Raw genomic sequence first — 17,500 nt, forward strand, 5'->3', positions numbered from 1 at the left:
AGCGGCATTTAAAAGTATTCCATGAAATCCAACATCAACGTCACTTCAAATAGGTGACAGCATCATGCACACACATGAAATAACACTTCAGTGAGGGGGGGACATAACTGCTCTCATATTAAAGTGAAAAGAGAATTTCACATTTTAGTTTATTTAATGTAGGCCTATGCAAAATTGCAAATAGCCTATTCATTGAAATCTGTCCAGAAAAGGTTGTAATGTTTGCCTGTTTTTTATGTTTGTAATTATTTAAAAAAAAAATAATAAAAAAAAATCGTCATTTAAAAAAAAATAGCCTAACAAAAATAGAGATTTTATGTTTAAAAAAAATGTGACATGGGATGGACCGATGGCTCCCCTAACCTAAATTCGCCTTAGGTCCCCACATTGCTAAATGTATTGTAAGGGATTATTTTGAAAAGACAGTAACATGTAATCAGCAATGCATTACAGTTTTTCAGTAAATTGCCCAACACTGTTGAAATCCTATGGTACTTTTTCAAATCCAGGCTTATACAGTACATGGTAGGCTTATTGATAAATTGCCTTGACAGGTTATGAGGAGGCCAAGGGGGCGTTTGGGCAAAAAAGGTTCAGAACGGGCATAGACGGACGCATCTGTTGTCCGCCTGTCGGACTTGTTTTAATCACTATCTGTATTTGTGACATGTGACACATTTTACAGTAAGCAAAATCAAAGGCCTACTAGGTCCTTATTATGATTATATCAATAAGGCTTAATTGGAAGCATACAAGGAATCTGTGAATACACCCCTTAGAAACAGTTGATTCAATTTAACACATGTCTTATTAGTCACTTATAGAGAAAGACGAGTAGGTGTTACTGGATAACGTGTGAACCCTATTGTAAAGTGTTACCAAACATAGCCACTACATCCATCTCTGAATACAGTCACCGCTACATTCATTTCAACACATCCTCTACGGTTAGCATTACGGCAACACCACATTATAGCAACTGCATGGCAACCACATATTGAAAGACTGTACCACAAAACAGTATTGAGCTGTGTATATTGGTGGTCAGCAAAGTCTGATTGAGGATATCCATATAATTACTAACATTCTGCGTCCTAGTTTAGACCAACAGATAGTCAAGGGATAGTACTATAACATACAGAGTAGGCATATGCATCCTTGACATAGAGCTACAGTACATTATTCACCAAGTTGTCCTAAGCATGTAGTCACTATTGCTCTGAAAAAGTACTGCATTCAAGTAAGACACTAAGCCCCCGTAATTTAATGACGATTCTACTTTACATTCCCCCATATGAGTACAGTGGGCACATGATTTTGGTTAAAAGGTGAGAAATGCCTAGATGTCCGACTTGGTGAATACCAATATAATTACAATATCATTCCACAACAGGATGCAGCCACCATAATAAGTATGTGGAGAGGCAGCCATGGCTCAAGTGTTAGGCCTTTAGATCATGGGGTTGCAGGTTCAAGTCCCACCCCTACCAGCACCTTCATCCATGGCTGAAGGGCCCTTGAGCAAAACACCTAACCCCCACATTGCTCCAGGGCCGGTAACCAATACCCTGGCCTGTACCTAAATAACTGTAAGTCGCTTAAGATAAAAACTTCAGCTAAGTGTAATGAGGAAAATTACAGGCCTCTCTCATCTTCTTTTCAAGTAGGAAAACTTGTACATTTGCAGTCGGACTGTCAGTATACTTTTTTCCCCAATGTACCGATCAATCATTAAAATATGTTATCTTAATTTTAAGTAGAACTCCAAACCTCTGACAACAACTCAGTGATCCCGCACTAAGTCATTCTGATCTTCCAAATAAGACGTGAAGGCTCTCACCCTCTAGCCAGGCTGCGCCCTCCTAGTGACCTAGTCAGGCTAGGAGCAATACAAATATTGTTTCTTAGCTCATGAAAAATCAGGAGCTCCTCCCACTTTGTCAGGAAGCAAACAACCAGTAGCAAACAAGGGAGGCGGGTCAACCATGCCGTTTGGGCAATGTTAATTGTTATGCTCTTGGTCAGACCAAGTCTCGAAGAGATTTGAAAGTCAATGATAATGAGGCTACTCACCCTCCACCGTGACGTGGAATAAGTGGCTGGTGTCCCCGCCGTGTCCGTTCTTGGCCGTGCACTTGTACTGTCCCTCGTCCTCCTGCTGGACGTTGGGGATGCGCAGGACCTTGGCGTGGTTCTCCACAAGGGCGTGCTTGGGGAGCCCGTGACCCACTTTGATCCACTCCACCTTTGGGGTGGGACTGGGCAAGGCAAGGCAAGGCAGGACAAGGCAAGGCAAGACAAGGCAAGGATGGTTATTTATATAGTGCATTTCATACACATACGTGGCTTTACACATTTCAATGCATACGAACACGGCAGATGATTAAAAGCAGAGATACAGTGGCAAGACTAGGGCTGTAATGATATTGTATCATTATATGCAGAGTCACAATACTCTGTCATGATGCAAGGAGGCAGTATCATGATACTCGTATGTAAATTTCTGTTACCCTTCAGTCCAGAGAACAACCACATAATATGATGTGATAATGGTCCCAAGCTTCAAATCATCATTATTATTTTTAAACTTAAAAAAAATGGTTAGTAGTCTTTTGCAATCTATTCTACGTATAAACTATCATATTATTACCTCCGCCAATATATAATTTATTTATATTTTTAATGTATAATGTTGGCAAATGTGAAAAAAGAAAATGAATGTTGTAAATATCGCAATACATCGCAATAATACATGTATCACAATGCATTGTGATAGTATTGCATTGTGGCATGTGTATCGTGATGTCAATGCATGTTGTTCACACACACGAAAAAAAAACAAACAAAAAAACAAGGAAGTGGAATAAAAGGAGTAGCAAAACTGACATAGGTATTATTAAAATAGCCAAATGATGAGATAATTCACTTTTCGAGATAAAAAACAGCCATACAGACAGATTGACATGGCAGAAAAAGAAAGCATTTCTTACTATCCTGCAGGGATGCACTCCAGCATCAGCGTCTCCCCTTTGACCAGGTGTTTGTACGTTTGGGCACCAGGGGGCGACAAAAGGCTGGGTTTACTCTTCAGAATGGAATTGGCTGCCAAAGAAAACAAGAATGGTCAAAGGATAGGAAGATACCTGTTGGATTTGAAACATAGATATTAAGCATGTCTATTTTCACATGTTGGCTTCCCTAGCTAAATTACAGCAATTGTTTGTAATTGTTCAATAACAGCTAGGCCAAGCTATGCACTGGAAGATCATTTTCTTGCATCTGAAAAACAACCATTTGTCGTTGTAATAGAAAACGTGTTTCTTTTCTCAGCGCTGCACTTACCATGACCACTATCTGAGCCTGAGTCAGTCTTAGCTGAAATGGAGAGATGAGGAGGGCAGAGGAGGGGAGGGAGGGAACATGAAGATGGGAAAATTAAGCAACAGAAAAAAAGCAAAACCGACCAGTTCATGGGAAAATATGGTACAAAATCACACAAACGATGCAGAAATAAGGTTAACTAAAATGGTATAACACAGTGGAAGGTGAAAGAAGGAGGCGTGTGTCTGTATATGTGTGTGTGTGTGTGTGTGTGTGTGTGTGTGTGTGTGTGTGTGTGTGCGCGTGTGTGTATGTGTGTGTGTGCGCGTGTGTGTGTGTGTATGTGCGTGCCAGCGTGCGCACGCACGTGTGTGTGTGTGTGTTTGTGTGTGTGTGTGTGCACGCGCGTGTGCGCATTGGCATTGTGTGCGTGCCTGTGTGTGTGTGTGTGCGTGCCTGCGTGTGTGTGTGTGTGTGTGTGTGTGCGTGCCTGCGTGCGTGCATGCGTGTGTGTGCACGTGTGTGTGTGTGTGTGTGTGTGCGGGTGTGTGCAAATGGCTGGGAGAAATGATCCCTTGCAGGTGGCATTATCAAACGGAGCGCATGAGAGCTCCCCATTGCTTTGGCAAATTCCTTCTTGAAGGTCAACAAGGACCTGAGAGATGAGGGAAATGAAGGGGTGGGCAAGTGACAGGCACACGTGTGGTGTGCTTAACACACACAATGCATGGAGATGTGGAGTCTTGTATGCCAGCTCTATCTCTCTCACACACATGCTCTCTCTGATTCTCTCTCTCTCTCTCTCTCTCTCTCTCTCTCTCTCTCTCTCTCTCTCTCTCTCTCACACACACACACCTCAATGCCTCCCATTCTCTCTCTCTCTCTCTCTCTCTCTCTCTCTCTCTCTCTCTCTCTCTCTCTCTCTCTCTCTCTCTCTCTCTCTTTCTTTCCACAGAAAAGACTACAGAGTCACACTAAAGTGTTTCACTGTTGCAGCCTACATCATCTTCCACCCCCTGCTACTGCTACTCAGGTTGGTCTTTCACGCGTCTTTTACCATGGGTGAAAACATGACATTAACATTGAATTCATAGTGATTAACCATGTAGCCTATACTAAGGGCCTTTCTCAAAACCTAGTGCAGTGCACTTCCAAGTGTATCAGCCTAATTAGTCACACCTTGTGATTGGATACTCTTTATTAGTCACACCCAGTGATTGGATATTCCGTATAGTTCACCAAAGAGTATCCAATCACTGGGCGTGACTGGCTGATACACTTGGAAGTGCACTGCACTAGGTTTTGAGAAAGGCCCTAAGTGTCTGAAAACATAATCAGCAACAGATAGTGAATAGCTTCCTTCCTGTCCCCTGTCTCCTGTCTGTCTGCTGTTGTTGCGGTGACAGCTGTAGACTGCTGCAGTGGTTCCCAAACTTTTTCAGCGGGGGGGGCCCCTTTTGGACTTCAGAACATGGACTGTTTATGCGATGTCCCTTTTGTCCGCGACCCCCCTTCAGTACCTCCGCGATCCCCCTCTTGGTGTCCCGACCCCCCTTCAGTACCTCCGCGATCCCCCTCTTGGTGTCCCGACCCCCCTTCAGTACCTCCGCGACCCTCTCTCGGTGTCCGCAACCCCCCTTCAGTACCTCCGCGACCCCCTCTCGGTGTCCGCAACCCCCCTTCAGTACCTCCATGACACCCCTCTCGGTGTCCGCAACCCCCCTTCAGTACCTCCGCGACCCCCCCCTCTCGGTGTCCGCAACCCCCCTTCAGAACCTCCGCGACACCCCTCTGGGTCCCGACCCTCAGTTTGGGAACCACTGGCCTACAGTATATATGAGAGAGGCCAGTCTTGTAATATCTGTCTTGATCAACATGCCCAACATTACAGTTTCTAACCACCAGTGAAGCGGCAGCCTTTGGCACAATTGTGTTCCACCCCTTTCTATGAGCACTCATGTCTGAGAGGGAGATAGAACAGCTTCAAGTGTCTCTTCATCAGCACTCCATTTCTGTTCTATTATATACAGTAGCTCTCTGTTGTTGTGACCAATGAGGGCCATGCCTCAGAGACAGCGAATAGAAGGTATTCCATCTCTCTCTTTCAATTGTCATGCCCACTCTACTGCCTACAATATCTCAGAGAGAGAAAAGAAAGCTATGTCAAGTTTCCCTTGATCCACAGGCTGTTCCTGACCAGGTCTTTTGCACAATGGTTTTCCACCAAGGAATGGGTTTTCCACCATTTTTTTTCTATTCTCATGGCCGATGTCCACAATATCTCAGAGAGAGAGAGAGAGAGAGAGAGAGAGAGAGAGAGAGAGAGAGAGAGAGAGAGAGAAAGAGACAGAGAGAGAGAGAGAGAGAGAGAGAGAGAGAGAGAGAGACAGTAAGTTGGTCAATGTACTGTTCCTAACCACCAGGAATATGGAGGTGTTTTGCTCAATGGTATTAAATACGCATGACCATTGTGTACAATATATTACAGAGAGAGAGAGAGAGAGAGAGAGAGAGAGAGAGAGAGAGAGAGAGAGAGAGAGAGAGAGACGTACTGTTCCTGACCACCAGTGACATGGCGGTCTTCTGCACGATGGTCCTGATGCGTGGGAAAGAGGCGAAGCAACAGTAGTCTCTCCTGCTGTCCCTCTCCAGGGTGTTGGCGAAGTACAGGTTCCCATTCAGCCCAATGGTCACCCTCTCGTCCTGCTCAATGTGCACCAGACCTGGAAGCATAAAGTAGGCCAAGTTATACGTATAACCAGCCATCCGGGTACTTCGTTCGTGAAAGAACGGTCCCGTCCCTTGTGGGGGACAACAAAACGAATGCCTCATTAACATACATGCAACATCGGCTAACCTAAATAAACACAGTCCATGCTTTAACCATGGCTGTTTTGGCTACATTAATTTGAACAGCCGACAACACAACACGTCTTCGTCATGTTGAATGTGAACAATTCTAGTTCGCGCTTTCGCTTCTTCTTTCCAAACATCAACAGGGTCTTGCCTTGACTTGCCCCCCTATGTTATCCCCCAAAAAGGGCCGTCACACACGTTATAATCCTTGCAATTGTAATAATACAGCATCTAACACTGTGCGGTCCGGGTATCGATTCTGATTGGCTGATAGCTGTGGAAAATCGAGCCTAAACCTACACCTTCCACCTGAAGATTCTATGCGCGTCTAAGTTAGACCCAGCGCATCTACGTCGGTAATGAGAATATGTTGCAGTTGGGGTAGGGAGTCTGCAGGAAGAGCACATCTTTGCACCATCTGTGGGTTGGGGTATCAGTGTGATTGCAAAAACATTTAATTCCTGCGGTGTTTATCGCCTCTTTCTGAGTTTTTATAGCGAAGTGTGTTTTCTGGCAGCGTGACGCACACACGCACGCATGCACGCACGGTAAGTAACGTTGCCGGGGTAACCACAATCACATCCTCAACTTGTCAACTTGTCGCGGATGAAATTAATTGTCATTTTAAAGAAATTTGGTCAGCGATTAAGTGTAACAGTGTTAGATAAGCAATACGCCACTTGAGTCCGTGGGTTATGCTCTATTGATAACGGGCAAGGGGACGTTTACGGCCACTCCCCTTGGCCGTTATCAATCTAGCATAACCCACGGCCTCTCGTGACTTATTGCTTAAATAAACACCTTACAAATGTGCATTGCATACGTGACGGTATACAAAATATTTGGCATTTTCAGTGGACAGCGTCTGACTGAAAGTTACTGAACCCAAACACATGGAGGTAGTAATGAACTGCATTAGATAAACTGTATGGTTATTAACATCATGAAACAGCACACGACTTACGATAGACACAAACCTAAAAGGTAAAGAAGCATAAGACTTATTTATATAAGGTGTCTTTTTGAACAGTGACTCATCATTGACTATGGACCAGTGGTACATCACTGTACATTACAGCCCGTACCCCACTGACAAATCGTTAATCAATAGCCTCCTGCTGCACGCTTGCATGTTTATGCAAAAGAGACGCTCGCTCGCCCATTATAAACACATTCATTTCCCGCTCATCTTTTCAGAGATGCGCCGCCCGCCCGACACTATATGCAAATGCTGACATTTCACTGGCTGCCTTCCACACACCGCTCCGCACCACAACCGCTTGCTGTGCCACCACAACGTCCCTGTCAGGAAGCACTTAATCTGGGGTTGTACGAGCGAGCAGCGGCGGCGGCGAGGCCCCTACTCACCAATTGTCATCCAGTAGATGTGGAGAGGGGGGATCCCTTTGGGAGGGTCGCATTGCAAAGTGACAGGCTGACCCTCCTCCACCTCGATGGGATCAATTTTCTCTTTTGGGAACTTCGGAACATCTGAAATGTAAGAAAAGACAGAAAAAAGAGAGACATGGGAAATAGAGGAGAGGGGGGGGGGCATTGAATGGGGGTGAGAGAGAGGGAAAGAAGAGAGGGAAAAAACAGTTAATAGAGAGGCACAGTCAGAAAAAAACATGCACATGGCTAAATGACTTCCATCCTGCAGGTGGCAGTAACTGATCAGTATTCACAGGGGCTCCGTTAACTCAGTAGTGATTTACTCTCCTTTCCCTGCACAGAGGCAGAGCCACTCAAAGCTGTTGCCAGGCCCAGGAAAAAGCAATCTGAAAGGGCCCCCTTACACACAATGTATTGAGGACCCTCCTCTCCCTGGGCCCGGGGCAACTGACCCCTATGTCTACAACTGTGGACGTCCCTGAAGGGCGGGAGGCACAGTACAGGGGGGAAATGGCATAGGAGAGGCCATTACTGCTTGTAGAAGTGGAGTGTCAAACGCCACGGCGAGTGATTGAGGGCTTCGCTGGGGCGCGACACAGTTACCTTTGAGGCCTGCCATCTTTAAGGATTTATGTGGTTTGCTCTGAAGCCAGATGAAAAACCATGCCAGGGAGAGATGGAGAAGCGGGAGTATAGGAGGAGAAGAGTGGCTCTCTCATTCTATTACATTTTCCCTTCCTTCTTTCCTTCTTTTCACCATTCTCTCTCTCTCGTTCTTTCTCTTGTTCTCTCTCTCTCTCTCTTTCTCTCTCTCTCTCTCTCTCTCTCTCTCTCTCTCTCTCTCTCTCTCTCTTTCTCTCTCTCTCTCTGTCCAACTCCTGTCCCAAATGGCCCATACTGAAGGCTTTGCCGAGAGAGGGGCTGTAGTGTGATGTAGGCAATGATGGGATTGTGTGTGTGTGTGTGTGTGTGTGTGTGTGTGCGTGCCTACCTGTGCGTGTGCGCACGTGTGTGTGTGCGCGTGTGCTTGTGTGTGCATATACGGCATGTGTGAATGTGTGTCCCCATTCAGCCAAAGCTCCACATTCAGTCGCATGGGCACTTTCTCAATAGTGTTGGAGCCAGTGCCTTTTTGTATTGTGTTTTCATGACTGCACTCAAATTCTGTGTATTGTACCATGCACACAGTTCTGTCTCAAAAACTGGAGACCCCAGTCCATGACATTGAGTTCTGTATCAGGACTGCGTCTCCCAAAAACTGTTAAGTATTAAATATGAGATGCCCCTCCGCAATATGTGGTGGTGGCATGCTAGTGATACTCACAAGGCCTAAGCAACTCTGAAGTGCAGTGTGAAAGTACAGTAACGGTAATATACTGTATGTTTGAGTTGTGTGTCAGTATATGTGACTGTGCTACATCATCCTTTTCAACTCATTGATCAGGTGGCAATTTTGGACGCTAAACAAGTGAGATAGTCTGGAGGCTAGCTATGCAATTACTCATGGTTCACGCTCGCCCATGGCCTTGTATTGGGCGTTACGAAGGTGTCATTTGGCATATATACCGAACGTAGCCCATAGCCGTGTTAGTTATATCTATTCAAACAAACTGCAGTCACTGTCTTTCCACTCTTTCCCGCTCTCTGATTGGAGTCCAAGATCTGGTGTATAGGCTGAGGGATAGAATCCATGCTGTTTTTCACATCGGAACGATTGTGCAAAGCACAATGGGATTTCCCAGGCCAGGTCTAGGCTACTGCTTCAACATAACAGTTGGGGCAGTCATGGGTAAGCAGTTAGGCCGTCAGACTTGTAGCCCAAAGGTTGCCGGTTTGACTCCCGACTCGCCAGGTTGGTGGGGGGAGTAATAAACCAGTGCTCTCCCCCATCCTCCTCCATGACTAAAGAACCCTGAGCATGGCCACACTGCCACACTGCTCCCTTGGGGCGCCATTGGGGGCTGCTCCCTTGCATGGGTGAGGCATAAACGCAATTTCGTTGTGTGCAGTGAACACTTGTGTGCTGCAGAGTGCTGTGTCGCAATGATAATGGGAGTTGGAGTTCCCAATGGGGCTAATGAATCTAATAACACGAGCCAATTATACCCTCTGTGTGCAACATTGCTGCCTGGTCAAATGGCGAAATGAGAAAAATCAAAATCTGGACTGGCCATACTGTGGCGATCAGGGAAGCTGACAAAAAGGGGGAGGGGAACAAAGGGGTTAGCTGTCCCGGGCCCACGTAGATGGGGGGGGGGCATAATTGTGTCCTCATTACATCTAATGTATTGGGTGAGGGGGGCTTTCAGATTATTTTGTCCTGTGCCCAGCCATAGCTGTCAGCGGCCTTGGTGGCGATACTCACGAGGCACCAAGAACTCGATCTCCTCTGACATGGCGGTGCCCAGCTTGTTGGAGGCGTAGCAGCGGTAGACACCCTGGAACTCCGTCAGATTCCCGTTGTTGGGAATGATGAACGTTCCCGAGCCGTCCTCCAGCATCAGGCGCGGGTCCTGCTCCGGATCAAAGTCCAGACCGTTTTTCGTCCACCTGAACCTGTGGAGACACACACACACACACACACACACACACACACACACACACACACACACACACACACACACACACACACACACACACACACACACACACACACACACACACACACACACACACACACACACACATACAGACACACACACACACACACACACCACAGACACAGAGACATATATGCACACACGCATGCACGCATGCACGCGCACACACACACACACACACACACACACACACACACACACACACACACACACACACACACCGTTAGATGTAGCATTACAGTGTATGCCACTGAGGCACGACCCAGAATCTATCACATCACATCACTGCCACACTCTATCTCTCTCTCTCTCTCTTTCTCTCTCTCTCTCCCTCTTTCTCTCTCTCTCTCTCTCTTTCTCTCTCTCTCTCTCTCTCTCTCTCTCTCTCTCTCTCTCTGTCACTCCCCCCCCACACACACACACACACACACACACACACACACACGCACACACACGCATGTATGGGAGTGCGTGCACTCTCACATACTTTAAATCAAACAGTGCTAGAGGCTTTGAACAGGCGCTTTGAAATGCCAAAGATGCACTGGTGGTGTTGTGGTTAGCTTCCTAATGAGCTCTCATCTCACATGGATTTGGTGTGTGTGTGTGTGTGTGTGTGTGTGTGTGTGTGTGTGTGTGTGTGTGTGTGTGTGTGTGTGTGTGTGTGTGTGTGTGTGTGTGTGTGTTTAACTGTGTGTGTGTGTGTTTAACTGTGTGTGTGTGTGTGTGTGTGTGTGTGTGTGTGTGTGTGTGTGTGTGTGTGTGTGTGTGTGTGTGTGTGTGTGTGTGTGTGTGTGTGTGTGTGTGTGTGGGTTTGTGTGTGCATGTGTGTGTGGGGAGAGGGAGGTGTGTGTGAGTGTGTGTGTGTGTGTGTGTGTGTGTGTGTGTGTGTGTGTGTGTGTGCGGATGTGTTGTTTTTGTACATGTGTACTGTGTGTGTGTGTGTTTCTGTGTGTGTGTGTGCAAATTTGTGTGCATGTGCATGTGTGGGTTTGTGTGTTACTCACTCAGGGTCTGGGTTGCCTTTGGCGTTGCACTTCATGGAGTAGCTCTCGTCAAAGGGGAAGGCGATCATGGTGTTGGGCGACTGGGCAGTGATGGTGGGCAGCTGCTCGACTGCAACAGCACAGGCAGAGGTGTCAAAAGTAAAAGTTAAAAAAAGAAACACAGTAACCTTCCAACACAAGTAACTTATCTGAGTAACCAGTAGACCTGTGTACTTCACTTATGATCAGCTGACTCTGGTTACACTGGTTGGATCAAGTTTGTGGTGGGTCCTTGTTAGGTTTTCAGTGTTTTTCAGTAATAACACAGTCTATCTATCTCATTAGGTACAATGGTGTAACAGCTATGTAATGCTATTTGCTAGTGTCGTAATTACACCTACTTTTACTTTTACTTTTGAGACAGATTCAACCAAATGGTCACTCGTAGAGGCGGTACAAGGGGTGGGCCATCCGGGCAATTGCCCGGGGCGGTAACCGAGAGAGGGCGACACCATTGCGAAACCCTGGCCCCATCACAAAATCACATCCTTGTTGCGAAAATCATTGTAAACTTGGAGAAAAGATTATTTAAACATATTAAAAATCGTTTCAGTGCGTTATTTCTCCACTATTACCACATTGTTGTAATAATAACATTACTTCAGGACTTTTTCATGGTGTTGGGAGAGTGGGCAGTGATTACAGGGAGATGTTTTTCTTATTCTTCAGACATCTAAAAGTATTATCTTTTACCTGACATGTTTCGACGGTATACGTAGTGTGATGTGTGATAAAATCCGTTGATGTTGTGTGTGACCCTTTGATAAAGACGGAAGCTATACTGTCAAAACATGTCAGGTAAAAAAGCTAACTTTTACCTGTCTGAAGTATAAGAAAAAAACGTTTTGACGAAAAAGGTTTTGCAAGAGCACAGAAAAAGCAAATGGTCACTTGTGCTTTACAGTAGGAGCTGCTGATTTTGGACCACGTTTTCTTGACTGCAACAGGTAGAATCACCTTGGTAGTCTTAACCCATTGACGCGTAAGGCACCCGCAAATAAGGGTGCTGAATACCTGAGCCCTTTTAAAGAAAAGCTGCCCTCAGCCTATAAAAACCTAAATATCTCAGCCTCTGAAGCACATAAAAACATGCAATAAGAAGGCACTTAAACGCCAAGACCATCATCTTTCATTAGAATGTATTCATTCATCTCAAACAAACAAAGATTTTTAATAAAGTTGTCTCAAATCTCAAGAGCCTAAATGTTGCGTAATGCAGCTCCAGGCGCCAGGGCCAAAGTTGCGCAACGCAACATCCAGCATCAATGGGTTAAGGGAGGTTGTATGCGTATGGAACCGGACAAAACAATTAGTGGCTCCTACTGCATATCGTACTTTAGAAAATTGGGTATTTACATGTGAAGCTACAATACGGATATTGCGGTTGATTGGGCTGTCAGTAAATGGGGTGGCTTCCGTAACATCAATGACTGGAGTTAATTGCGAATCTGAAATGGGTCTTTACATGTTTACATGCTCTTTTACGGTGGCCTTATGGGGTGATTAATGTCAAATAAATTGTTTTTTGTTTCATGGTCCCTTTTCAAAGCTACATAGCTTTCATGAGTCTCTAGATCAATGACCAAGTCATTAAATGCTACTTTCATTGTCTCTGTCTCTCTCACACATACACACGCACGCACGCACACACGCACGCGCGCACGCACCCACGCACGCATGGACGCACGCACGCACACACACACGCACGCACACACACACACACACATTTTTACTGCAAGATAAAGAGGGCTACCAAAGGGTCCTAATTACACACCAATTTGAAGTCTGCACTTCTGTTGGTAATGGTATGTTTTGATATGAACACCTTTGAAGTGAGGGAAAAATGATGAGGTGTGTGCGATGTGATGTGAATGAGCGTGTGCAATGGCGTGTGATGAGATGCAATGCATATGCACACAGTGTGGCCAAAATGTTACCACCAAAAAAGGTCACACATGTTGTTGGACCGCCATTAGCTTTGATTATACAGCACATTTGGTGTTGCAATGTTTCAATAAAATTCTGCAATGTCTGAATCTTTTTCCTTGCAGTGTTGCAAGATTTTGTCTTGATGATGATACTGTCTGAGCAGTGAGCACTGTGTAAAGCCTTCTCCAAAGATTCTCACTGAGGTTGAGGTCTGGACTCTGTGGTTGCCAATCCATGTGTAAAAAAGATGCATCGTACTCCCACGCTTGGAAAAATGTAGCCTGCTAAGTCTTGGTATTATCATCTTGGAATATGCCAGTGCGGCCAGAAAAGAAAAAAAGACATTGATGGAATTATCTGTGTATTCACTATTAAGGTGGTCAGCTGTGCTTATTCTTTGAGCACATTTTGTAGATGAACCTTGACCTGACACCAAAACTTTCAGTGATTGAGAATGTACATGATTTGACCCTTCTCAAATATCAATCTTTTACATGACCATGACATGACGTCATTGCATCAGAAGGGTTCAGGGGGCACAAGACATATTTTTTACACATAAATGGGCAACCACAGAATCCAGACTTCAACCTTATTGAGAATTGTTGGGATGGGCTGGACATAGCTTTGCACAGCATTCAAAGTCTAACACCACCAATACAAGATCTTGGTGAAAACTTCAGTGCAATGCTCTAAGGCAGTCAATGCACAGATTGTAGAAGTTTATTGAAACAATGCAACACCAAATGTGCGCTGTAATCAAAGCTAAAGGTGGTTCAAGCCAACAAAATACTGTGTGTGACCTCTTTATTGGGTGCAACTATTTTTGTGGCAACAATGCTGCGTATATTACTTATCATGTCATCTATTCATGAGTGGGGTTCGGATGAGCTCACTACGATGACAAGAGAATAGAGGGAGGACCAGCGACTTACTGTTTATGAGGCTTAAAACTAGAGAATCCAGAGCAGCACAGAGGAGGAGAAGAGAAGGGACAAAACAAGACAACATATGGCCAGTTTCATAAATCACTTTTCTTTGTCAAGGCAAATTCTTCCAGATGAATGAAACAGATTCAGAAGAGTGACTCTGACAGGCAGTTTGTTTCTAGGCGTGACTTTGATTCTTTCAGAGAGAGGGGGGTTACAGCATTGGAATTTGTAAGTGTTCTCATTTTTTTATATTCCGCTCACTTAGAATCGAAGCCCCAAAGATATATGCTGAATAATTTAAGGCGAGTACAAGTTGAATCCAGTTTCCACAGCAACAGACTGCGTGTAGTAAAGGCAGCCCGCTGGGACAATGTTAAAGAGTGCAAAAAACAGTTTTTCATTCATGTCTCACACACGCGTGTGCTTATCTTACGGCCGACATTTACCATTACCATCAAGATAAGGAATTCTCACATGTGAAAGATATAATGAGAGGATATGAAGCCAACAAAAGAAAACAATGAAAAACACCCCATAAACATTCATTATATCTGACTCATAGCAGAATTTCACATTGAAGCAATATCTTGCAGAGGACATTCAGAACACAGAGAACTGCTGTGAGCATGAATTTTTCATTGCTATTCTTTTGTAAATTACACTGACTTTGCCGAACTCAGTGACTCATCCTTGTTAGTAAAGAGAAACACTCTTGTTGAAAAACACAGTTTTTGACCACTTTACCATGGCAAAATGTTAATTCTTCAGTGAAAATAATTTGCTACAGCTAACTAATACACCTACACCTAATACTCTGACAGCACACATGCTAGCATCACCAGACACACTTTACCAAAGATAATTAAATAAATAAATGAAAACAAGGTAAATGGGAAACACCAATGTGTCATAAGGAGAGCTAACGCTGTGTGAAGTGAAGTGCACAATGATGGATGAATGCCTTTCCTACCTTCCAGCGGGATATCCAGGAGACAGGAGCCAGGCGCCCCACTGAGCCCCAGCACCACGCCCAGAAACAGGGCCACGCCCGGCCTGCCAATCCACCTCATGGCTCCGTAGGCACACAAACACACACTCACTCACACAATCTCACTCACACACGTGTACACAGACACACACACACACACACACACACTGTTGGCTCCGGGTGTGAGGATGGAGCGAGGAGTGCAGCTCTCCGCCAACAGTCTCAGTTCATCTCAACGCGTGCCATGCACGACACACGGGACCTGCCAGATGACAAACACACAAACACACAGAGCACCATGATCAGCACTGCTACAGTATGAATGCACAAGCACACACCGTTGTATTGCATGGACTGTAGAATCTCACAAGCAAGCACACACAAAGCACTACACACACACAAAAAAAAAACATTCACACAGGTGTACGTGAACACACAGGGGGGGGGAGAGAGAGAGAGAGAGAGAGAGAGAGAGAGAGAGAGAGAGAGAGAGAGAGAGAGAGAGAGAGAGAGAGAGAGAGAGAAAAGGTTGCAAGTATACACAAACTCATGTTGAGAGATGCGCAGCACAGAGCACAGCGCATCTGTGAGATTTGAAAACATTCCTCTTTTGAAAACAGCTATCTCCATATTAAAGCATTCTAACCCTCTGTCCCAAGAGACATACATTGTGCTGGTGCTTATTGTCGGCATGCTGTCTTTCTCACAATACACAGAGCCACAGAGCAGGGGAAAAATAAAAATAAACAAATAAATAAACAACAGAAAATGCATACAAATAAAAAATACTCAATTCTCAGTTTTGGGACCGTCTATGGTTTCTGGGGGGATGCATGGCAGATGTTGAAGACAGGGTTTTGAAATTAGAATAAATTCTTGCCATCCCAACAGAGGCACATCTGAGATCTGACAAGGGAGTTGAGTGGGGTTGCCTACCTCATTTGTGTGCGTGTGTGTGTGTGTGTGTGTGTGTGTGTGTGTGTGCGTGCGTGCCTGTGTGCATGTGTGCGTGTGTGTGTGTGTGTGTGTGTGTGTGTGTGTGTGTGTGTGTGTGTGTGTGTGTGTGTGTGTGTCTGTGTCTGTGTCTGTGTCTGTGTGTCTGTGTGTGTGTGCCTGTGCATACATGTGCATGTGTGTGCGCAAGCATGTATGTGAGGGTGTGCACGTGCATGGGTGTGTGTGTGTGCCTGCGTGCCTGCGTGCGTGCGTGCATGCGCGTGTGTATACATGCACACATGCATATGTGTGTGTGAGGCTTCATCCATTCATGAGTGGTTTAACAGCATCTGTTTGCTGCTCGGTGAAGCACAGTGAGAAACACACACACACACACACACACACACACACACACACACACACACACACACACACACACACACACACACACACACACACACACACACACACACACACACACACACACACACACACACACACACACACACACAGAGCACAGTGCACCAGCCTTTAACGTACAATCCCCAATTAGCCAGGCGGGCGGATGAGGAAAACAAAAGCAGCCGGGTCTCTTCTGTCTTGTTTGTTTACCTCCCGTCACTCCCTGACAAGTATTTACACATGCAGTAAAGCACACAGCTGATATGCTACAGTGTATGGCAGCACAGCTGATATGCCACAGTGTATGGCAGCACAGCTGATATGCCACAGTGTACGGTACGGCATCAGCAGTTAAGGCCTTCTACCGGCCCAGACGTGGCTCAATCGGCTGGGCACTCGATTGCTACACTGGTGACGCGTGTTCGATTGCGACCTGAGGTCATTTGCCCGAACCTTCCCCGTCTGTCTCTCTCTCTCTCAACGCTCTTTTTTTGTTTGTACATTCAGTATGAGGCACTATGCAACTTCCATGACACTCTGAATGTGTTTTAAGCTGGACTTTTACATTCATTCATTCATTCATTCATTCATTCATTCATTCATTCATTCATTCATTCATTCATTCAGTCGTTCATTCATTCGTTTATTTGATTAGGACTAATGCACATTAAACAATACATCAGCTAAAAAAACATCAATATATGCCGGAGTTAGCATAGTTGCTAAATTTCATCCGTTGTGGACAAGCAAAGTAGTAGTACAAAATCAGTGGCTGTACTATATGTAAACACTAGATTACATCATCATGACCAAATCTTGTGGCACCAATGTCTATCCCACTCCTGGCCAGTGTTTCCAGTATCTATGAGGTCATGGTTGGAGCATTGAGGAGTCGATGAGCAGGACCCAAAGGGCAGTTTCTCAGGATGGGCTCCATTGAAGAGCCACACCACTGTGTCACATTTGGGGCTGGTAGTGAATCCCCACTTCCCCAGCATATCAAGCACCCAAAACATGGCTAAAGGATTAGGTACATGGGTGTTCGAAAGCAGCTAAAGAATTAGCACATTGGGGCTAGATCATCGGTAAAACTCTGCA

General features: G+C 45.3%; 1 protein-coding gene across 3 annotated transcripts in view; it reads right to left on the reverse strand.

The window, feature by feature from the left end:
• chl1b (cell adhesion molecule L1-like b) overlaps positions 1–17,500 on the reverse strand; it is a 132,030-nt gene that overhangs the window by 44,883 nt on the left and 69,647 nt on the right. For all 3 annotated transcript variants that reach the window (XM_063215270.1, XM_063215271.1, XM_063215269.1), the window contains exons 2-9: positions 15,047–15,326; positions 11,177–11,285; positions 9,935–10,125; positions 7,546–7,668; positions 5,874–6,044; positions 3,343–3,375; positions 2,991–3,102; positions 2,074–2,258 (exon numbers count right to left, since the gene is read on the reverse strand). In XM_063215270.1, coding sequence (XP_063071340.1) covers positions 2,074–2,258; positions 2,991–3,102; positions 3,343–3,375; positions 5,874–6,044; positions 7,546–7,668; positions 9,935–10,125; positions 11,177–11,285; positions 15,047–15,146 — 1,024 coding nt within the window. In that variant the 5' untranslated portion in view covers positions 15,147–15,326. The remainder of the gene's footprint in view (positions 1–2,073; positions 2,259–2,990; positions 3,103–3,342; positions 3,376–5,873; positions 6,045–7,545; positions 7,669–9,934; positions 10,126–11,176; positions 11,286–15,046; positions 15,327–17,500) is intronic.

Source organism: Engraulis encrasicolus, chromosome 14, assembly GCF_034702125.1.
Source record: "Engraulis encrasicolus isolate BLACKSEA-1 chromosome 14, IST_EnEncr_1.0, whole genome shotgun sequence".
Lineage (NCBI taxonomy): Eukaryota > Metazoa > Chordata > Actinopteri > Clupeiformes > Engraulidae > Engraulis > Engraulis encrasicolus.